Source organism: Cibotium barometz, chromosome 21 (genome assembly GCF_041138505.1).
Source record: "Cibotium barometz isolate CiBa-2024 chromosome 21, ASM4113850v1, whole genome shotgun sequence".
Classification (NCBI taxonomy): Eukaryota; Viridiplantae; Streptophyta; class Polypodiopsida; order Cyatheales; family Cibotiaceae; genus Cibotium; species Cibotium barometz.
This window is the reverse complement of record NC_141066.1, coordinates 51,746,984-51,755,970: the sequence shown is the minus strand read 5'-3', so window position 1 is coordinate 51,755,970 and position 8,987 is coordinate 51,746,984. Positions and strand designations below refer to the sequence as shown.

The following is an 8,987-nucleotide window of genomic DNA, read 5'->3' as shown; positions in this document are numbered from 1 at the left end:
GCTAGTTAGCAATATCCATGGACATGTTATTTTGTAACAGGTTAACATGCTTCCACCCACCTATTTCTAAGTTAGATCCACATTAATATTCATCTTTGTAGCATCTTTGGGAAGCTTAAACAATCTTATCCTTGATTTCATAACAGCTTGTTCAGCTATTTCCTTGTTAACTTCTGCTTGTTGCTCCAAGAACATATTACTTTTTATTTTTGTTGCCATGTAGATCATCCCAAGCCTTACATTGCTTTCATCCTGTGACCTCAAATCTTCTTCAACCACATCATCCGAGGACGGAATCTACATTAGGAAGGGGGGCATGTTAAGTGTTGTCGACGAAGGCTTGTATGACACCGTGGTTGGCCACCACATCTTGTGATTATTGTTTTTGGTTCTCGATGGGGCACACAAGAAGCTCTTGCTATAAATAGGTTCACTTTGAAGAGGCTACCAAGCACAAATGTCGCAAAGTTTGCATGGCCAGATCTTCCTATGGGATTGGTGCCAAATGAGGCTGAAGGATGGTGAGAACATTCTAGTATGGAATGTCTAAAGCAAGAGCTCGTGGATTTGGTTTGCAAACTTGCAAATTCATTCTTGTGTGACCAAGGGTGGCTTGTAGCACATTTGTGGAGCATTTGCCACTTACTATTGAGTGTGCGACGGCCTCAGGCTTTGAGTTGCATCATTGTAGATTGGCTATCATTGAGAAGACTTCAAACAAGATGCAAGTCTTTGCATCCATTGTAATGTAGCTTTTAGTGTTAGTATGACTGCGTATCTGGATGTGAAACCGCCGACTGCATTTCATGAATGTGTATCTTTTTTGTTAGTTGTTGCCTTTGTCATTTGTCTTTTCAATCGATGTGGGTATGAAGCCCTAATTATGAATAGAGAAGAGGAACAGAGGTCGACATCGTTTCCTACACCTAAAAATATAATTACGGATTGCCCTATCGGAGTATCCTATTAGAGCTATTCCAACTTTGGCAATTGGTCTAGATGGGCCAATTCATGAAGGTCATTCTTGCTTTGCAAGTAAGCGTTTTCATGTTTAAGATATATTCCATGTTAACATGATTATGTATAAGTTTTTGTCATTTCGTGGCTTGTGACTATTTTGTCATAGGTGCTACTTTTCTTTTTTTTGTTGTTGTTGTTATGTCATGTTCTCATGACTATGTACAAACTTATACCGTGCTCTTGTTTTGTATCTATGTTGTGATAAGTGGCTATTGGTAAAATTCACCAAGCAGAACGACATTGTGTTTGACACGCTTACACTTGCAGGTTGTGGTCACATGGCTAGAGCACATTAAAAGAACTTAGCATGTGTTTTTGGATGAAACCTAACATGAAACTCGAGAAAGGTGCAATGACACTTTTCTTATCAAATGTTAGTTATTGATATTCAACTTATATATTAGTATATATAAGTTATATTATGATTTAAGTTTAACCACTCTTTGGTTGTTAAGTTTTATGTGAAAAGAGGTTATGAAAAATCAATGAAGAGGTCATGTAAAACTTTAACATTCTATTGTATGTTTCAAGTGTGTTTCCTCTTACGTCTAAGTTGGAAGGTCCTCAACAATGTTATATTTGAAGGGATTTTGTGTTTTTGAAACATGGCTATAATTTGTGGTTGGTGAATGTCAATAACAATATATTAAATAATTATATAGAGTTAAAGACTATTCATTTCACAATAGAAAAGTGGTGGTGGTTGTGAACTTGCAAGAATAGACAAAGGTTATTAACAAAAAAGCAAAGACCTAAAAGCTCACCATTTCTTTCCAAAATCTTGCAAAGAAAGCTAACTAAAAAATCAAACCCCTTCACTAAACACTTTGTTTGAGTAACTAATGACATGTCGCCACTTTGAAAATTGCCTCATTTAGTTGTAAGATCTTGCACGAGCCATTAGTTACAAATGATCATAAATTAACACTAACTAAGGCTCTTTACACACTTTGAATGGGCTACATAGATGGCTAATGGACATGCAAGCTTAATGAGCATCTTTGTCTTTATTTGAAACAAAAAATTGCCACCATTTTGATGATTACTTTGGAACAACAACTCCCCTTCACCCCCCCCCCCAAAAAAAAAAAATCTTGCCTCCTCTTCTCTCTACCCCAACATACATTATATACTTGTGGGGTGGTTTGGTGATGGCTCCTTAAGGATTAGTAGACCAAACATATATTTTTTGCTCAATTAGTTGTCTCCCATCAAAAATGAATAAAGATAATATTTCTATCTTTTAAAAAATTAAACATGTACCAAAACAAGAAGTACACAAATTCATAAATGTGGCTCAAATTATTCCATTGATATCAATATGAAACATCACCAAACATCTGGAACCAAGGGGTCACATGATAATATGTATTTTTAAAGAACTCACGCCCTCAAACAGATTGGAGAGAAGCATTAAAAGAATGAAAGTAGGAGTCTTTTAATAGTCATTTTTATCAACCATTAAGGATTCAATGTCAAGGTTTTCAATGATTACAATTTCCTCAACTACATCAATTAATTGATTTTCCATTCTTTGAAGGGTGTGGGGTCTTATTTATTGCTCTTCTACAAGGTATATCATGAATCATGATATGTTTTTGGCCTGAATGTCAATACGCTTTACTTAATTCTATAAAGAATTTTGGCCATGGATGAAAGCTGTGTGTAACGAGGAATGGCATAATTTACTCTAAAGACTTGAGGTTGCCAAAAGGGTTTATGTGAAGGCCTAACCGCTAACATCACTTCCTTCTTTGCTTGCCATGCCTCTCTCAAAAGGGAGGTGTCTACCTTAATGGCATCTAATTTTGGGAGGTATTGGGTTCAAGTCTACCTTAATGGCATGTAATTTGGGAGGTATTGGGTTCAGTCTACCTAATGGCAGCTGATTTGGGGAGGTATTGGGTTAAGTCTACCTTAAATTAGCATCTAATTTGAGGTACCCTTGAAAGGGGAAAAAAAAAACACAAGTTCCTACTAAGGTAGAAATCTACTTGGAAGGTTTTGGGTCTGGTCGAAACAGTGGGCCTTTTTAGTTTTAACTTTTAGGGCAGATGAGCTGGCTTTCACCACCATCAGCATTATTCTCAGTAGACCTCAAAAATATCATGCAGGCTCCCAGCTGCAGGCCCTTCTCCTCCACCTCCCCATTTTCTTGATAGAAGCCCTGACAAGCCGCATTTCGCATAGGCTTCTCCACGCAACCCACAAGAAGAAAGTTCTGGAAGAAGCTTGACAAATCCATGGGAATCAAAGGCCCTTCTCAGCGGCAGAGATGGGCTCTCCTTCTTCTTCTCTCTGCTGGTGCTCTGGTTGTCTTCATTTCTTCTGCTTCTATTCTCCACAACAACTCCAAGCTATCTGTAAGTTTCTTGCATTTTCAGCTTACTTTATTACTGCTCGGTGCTGTATAATTCCTGTCTTTGCCTTCTTTGGCGATGGATTTGCATCATTTTCTGAGCTTCTATGAAGCCGATCTTGGTTAATGTGCGATGGCGAAGTATCATATTCTTCACCTAATTAGATTTATCAAGCTGAAATCGCTTGAATTGTTCACTTCTCGCTTCACGATCGAAGCCTTTGCCATTCTGACTAAAGCTGGACCTAACCGAATAGGTTTAGCAGAGATTTAATGCGCAACATGCCCTATTCTTGTTGCTGTCCAGTTTTTAAGGCTACAGGGCGATGGTTTTCTGCGCAAGCCTTGATCTAATTTGGCCGATCAAGCATAGATTTGCCGCCAAATTTGTTAAATCCATGTGGGCTTTGCAGAAAAGCTGTGTAGATGTGAGCTTACTGAATCTTTCTGGCTCTGCCGCAGGTGGGAGCTGAGAGAAATCTCGTGGAATCTTCGCACCAGATGCGCAGGTTGAGTGCTGTAAGATCTGATCCGTTGAAGGTGAAGGTGGACGCACTTTTCAAGCAAGCCAACGATCAGATCGCTATAGCCAACTCATATGCATCCTATGCTCGCAAGAGCAAGCTGGAGATGATGAGAGAGGTAAGGATTTTCACAGAGCAGGCTCAAGCTTTCACGGAGCTTCTGAACCGCCCGCAAAACAGAGCCCTCCTCACTGCCACTGTAATTAACGAAGAGCACCTCAGAGCCTTTGAAACAGAGCTCAAAGACCACATCAAGCTCTCCAGAAAGCGCATGATGGATGCGAAAGAGTATTTTGACAGCCAATTAAGGGTACAGAAGCTCAAGGATACCATCTTTTCGGTGAACGATCTGCTCACAAAAGCTAAAAAGCAAGGTGCCTTCTCTAGCTTGATCGCGGCAAAATCCATCCCCAAAAGCCTGCACTGCTTGTCAACTCGCCTCATGGAAGAACGGATCTCAAACCCATCAAAATACATCGACATTGGGGACCCAGCACCCGAGCTTGAAGACCCAAGTCTTTACCACTACGCAATCTTCTCAGACAATGTGCTAGCAGCCTCTGTGGTTGTGAATTCTGCAGTTGCCAATGCAAAGGAGCCTGAGAAGCATGTGTTTCATGTGGTCACTGATAAGATGAACCTGTGGGCCATGAGGGTTTGGTTCAAGATGAGGCCGCCCAACAATGCAACCCACATTGAGGTTAAAGCTGTGGAGGATTATTCCTTTCTCAACTCGACCTACGTTCCGGTCTTACGACAGCTCGAATCAGCCAATCTGCAGAGGTTTTACTTTGAAAATCAAATGGAGAACGCAACCAAAGATGCCCCCAACATGAAGTTCAGAAACCCCAAATACCTCTCCATGCTTAATCATCTTCGCTTCTACTTAGCTGAAATGTACCCTAAATTGCACAGAATACTGTTTTTGGATGATGATGTGGTCGTGCAGAAGGACCTCACTGCTCTCTGGGAGATTGACATGGATGGCAAGGTCAATGCTGCAGTTGAAACATGTTTTGGGTCTTTTCACAGGTATGACAATTACATGAACTTCTCGCACCCCCTTATCAAGGAAAGGTTTGATCCCAAGGCGTGTGCGTGGGCCTACGGCATGAACCTTTTTGATCTAGATGCTTGGAGGAAGGAGAAATGCACAGAGGAGTATCATTATTGGCAAAACAGTGTAAGGTTTCCCTATAGCCCAAAGGTTCTCCAAGTTTTGAGTTCATCTACATGCATGCATTTTTGATGGTTAGTCAGAGCAAGTATCCTGTGATACGCATGCTTCTGGATGACCAGTTTGTGGGTCTTTATGTGTGACTCTCAATGGTTGTGTTGTTTTAAATCTTGGTCTAACAGGTGGTGTCTCACTCTGATTCTGTTTGTTTCCTGTATGCTGTACAGAATGAAAATAGGGCGCTTTGGAAGCTTGGAACGCTGCCTCCTGGTCTCATCACCTTCTATAAGACCACAAAGCCTATGGACAAGAGTTGGCATGTTCTTGGATTGGGGTACAACCCAAACATCAGCCAAGAGAAGATCAAGTCTGCTGCCGTGATCCATTACAATGGCAACATGAAGCCATGGCTGGACCTTGCAATGAAGCAGTACAAGGAATACTGGACGAAATATGTTGACTATGGAATGGAATTTGTTCAGATATGTAATTTTGGGCACTGAGGAGGGCTTCACTATCAGTAAATATGCCATTGAGTTGTGGCTGTACAGTGCCATTTTTTTGTAGTCTTGCGCACATTCCTGCAAGGTGGAAATGTTTGCCGAGCAATTGGCCAACTTTTATAGGGGCCACCCAGCATCAGCCTTTGTTCTTTGAAGCCCCCCTGCACAGTTAAATCTAGTCTTGGTTGGACTCTCAGCCTCGAGGTTTCCGGGCAGAAAACTGTTACATTTTCTCATGATCAAGCGTTCATCTACCCTGGGAACTATGCTATCTCTGGCGCATATAATATTTGCATCACTAATCATTTGTCTCATTGAAATCTGTAGAGACAATGCTCCAATTGAATAAGGCTCAAGGATCCGGCAGGTGCTTTTCTTCGATAACGTCTGAAAGCCAAGCTGCTGTCCAGCCATTCTCTGCACTGTTTCTTTTGCTGTTGAAGTTTTCTATTGGTGTTCTTTTAACTGTAGCTTTTACTGCCTTCATTTGAAATGTGTCCATAACCTCATATCCTTCCAACCTGTAGTTTTTAATGACTGAAAAGTATCTTCTCTCTCTCTCTCTCTCTCTCTCTCTCTCCCCCTCCCATGCATGCACGCACATAGTCTATCAAAGCTCACAAGCATTTATGATACAAAGGCAGTAAAGTGAAGGTAGGGATGTGACATAGTTAGCACTATGGATGACGAAGTGGAGCTTGGTGTGTTTAGTGAGCAACCCTCTCCCAAGTACATGAAGCAGGCTATCCAGAGCTGTAATAGGCATCCCCTTTTTCCATTGCCTGCTGTAGTGGGCTGCCGTGGTGATGTTTAGTGATGCATTTCGTTTTGGATTTATTAAGATTGCTGGCCCATACTGATGGGTGGTCATGATGATGATGGGTAGATGACTGCCATCATCTAATGAAAGCAGCCTTGGCAAATGGTCATTAGATGATGATTGCTGGCCCATACTGATGGGTGGTCATGATGATGATGGGGATTAGATGAATGCTATCATCTAATGAAGTATATCCTTGGCAAATGGGGATTATGCTTAGCCCGTTGATTGGGACAGCCCTTTAATTGCTGTATAACAGGCAGATGCACATGTTCCTTGCGTTGCTAATTGGCCCTTGTTCTGGCGTACTCTAGCATTGTTGACAGCCCTTGTAAATGTTGTCTGCATAATAAAGGGTAGTTGATGATCGCAGAAAGGGTTCCATGGCATGTTGCCTAGCAATGGTTTCAAGTTTTTTGTGCAATGGTTTGTTGAAGGTTATTGATGTGATTTTACAATGTTGGTGTACTACTATTTGTACTAGAACAGAGATCGTGTGAATGGCATGGTAGTTTGATAAACTAGTGCTTAAAGCAAAATGACTGACATGGTAGTTGGGTAGATAACCCTCATAATTAATCAAAGTAAAACGGCATTGCAACATGCTAAAATTACATTGCCATGGAGATGGCTCAAAGTATGCTCAAGAGGATTGAGGTAGTTAATATTGTAGTCCACATTCTTAATAAAAGGTACGAACACAAGTTTTTCATTTTTTTGAAAGTTAAAGAATGAGAAGGGAAAAATGCTCAGCTAAAATCAAGAACATTGATTTACTAATACTTTTGTTCAAAACAAATGTGTAACTACAATTAACTTGGCATTTAGATCAACGATCTTAGTGCTATCCTATTACCAAAGAATTAATAAAACATGCACACGAACAGGACCAAAACAATGCTTAAAAATAATGTCATTGTATCTTGGCCTTCTACACTACCCCATCCAGCATTTATTCTACTACTAGCAAGCAAAGAGCCATGCAAGGAGTGTTTACCCTCCCCTTCCCATATCATACTATTTGTGGGTGAAATGAATGAATTTACCATGTGTAGGTGTTTGATAAGGGAGGGTGGCATGTTAATAAGAACATGGGCATTGTGATGTGGATTGTGAGTTGACATGACAAGGTATATTCATCAATGCTTAAATCTGTATTTTGAAGAAGGACAGATTTACAAGAGGTTTGAAAGGTGTGTTGTTTTAGATTTGTAAAGAAGGCTAGGTCGAGTTGTAGACATACTTTTAGTTAGAGCTAAATAAAATGGATAGCATAAAGTTTTGTTATGTGGGGTGTTAGGGTACGGGATAGATAGGAAAAGAAGGCTAGACTCAAAAGCTAGGTTTATGAAAGAAAAGCCTAAACGAGTGATATAAATATAAAGAGAAGTAATTTTATTGTTGTTGTTGTAGATGCAAGTATTAATTGAAATTAATATCAAATACAGAGAAACAAAACACTTAAAGTAGATTGATGAGAGTGAGTGAAGTACAAGTGAAGTGACATAATGAGGTCACTTACACACAGTCATAAGAGTGTATGCACATGTTCGGGAGAAAAATCTCTTAAGGAGGGAAAACGCACCCCAATCCATTATTAGCCTACTTCCACACATCACTACCATATAGGTAACAAATCTCCCCTACATTAATGGTATGAACTTGTAGAGGGATCATATTGTGGCTGATCAATCCCCAAATAGCAATAAGGCTAAAGCTTTGCAAAAAGCTTCTAACCTCTCTCATGAGAGAGAGCCTTTGCGAGCATATGTGTCACATTGTCGTGTGTAAAGATGTACTAATCTCTCATGTAACGAGTGTTAAAACCCTAAAGATCTCTCTAGCTAATCATTATGCATAAACACACATAATCCAGGCATATACTCATCCACATGACCACCCTCGAGCCCAAGTGCACACATCAACATAATGAAGAACCACATACCTAACCTTGGTGTAGCAACATGCTTACAGCCTTCAAGACTAAGCCATATAAGCAGTCTCTTTATGTACTTTGACTGCAACATCACAATACCATCATCATTATGCTACATAAGATGTATGGCTAAATAATAATGCAGCGAGCCAAAACCTGTTATCTCAAATGACACATGTAATTTAGTCTTCATGAAGGCTGAAATCTTCTTCTCATTAGTAGGGCATTTGAGCAGCATGTCATCAACGTATAGAACAATGATCAATTCTTACTCCTCTTCACATAGAGGATTGTTAACCATTCCGTAGGCTAACATGGTTTCACCTATCCGAACTATCATAAGAGACACTTTACCATCTTACCCACTCGAACGGGCACTTATCTTTTATAAGACAACATTGGAACATATAAAGCAGCCTTACCTTGTACCTAATGTCAAAAAAGGAAAGTCTTAGGACTTTGTGTACGTACTTGCTTTTAAGACTAGTAACAGAGGTCAGATTATTTTTAAGTTTAGAAGGTCTAGTGTGAAAACTTGTCACTTATATATGTCATTTTTGACAATAAACAATACAAAATCATTTCCTTTTGCAAAAGAATACTTGTGAGATCTTCTCTTCTCTCTTCTTACTTTCTTGTATGCTATTG

The 8,987-nt window shown here is 39.9% G+C and overlaps 1 protein-coding gene across 1 annotated transcript; it reads left to right on the top strand.

The window, feature by feature from the left end:
- Positions 1 to 2,600: 2,600 nt before the first annotated feature.
- Positions 2,601 to 6,004, top strand: LOC147627340 (galacturonosyltransferase 8-like). The gene is made up of 3 exons (XM_086815973.1): positions 2,601 to 3,383; positions 3,842 to 5,086; positions 5,308 to 6,004. The coding sequence occupies exons 1-3, from the start codon at positions 3,264 to 3,266 to the stop codon at positions 5,581 to 5,583; spliced, it is 1,641 nt and encodes a 546-aa protein (XP_086672099.1). The 5' UTR covers positions 2,601 to 3,263; the 3' UTR covers positions 5,584 to 6,004.
- The last annotated feature ends 2,983 nt before the right edge of the window (positions 6,005 to 8,987 follow it).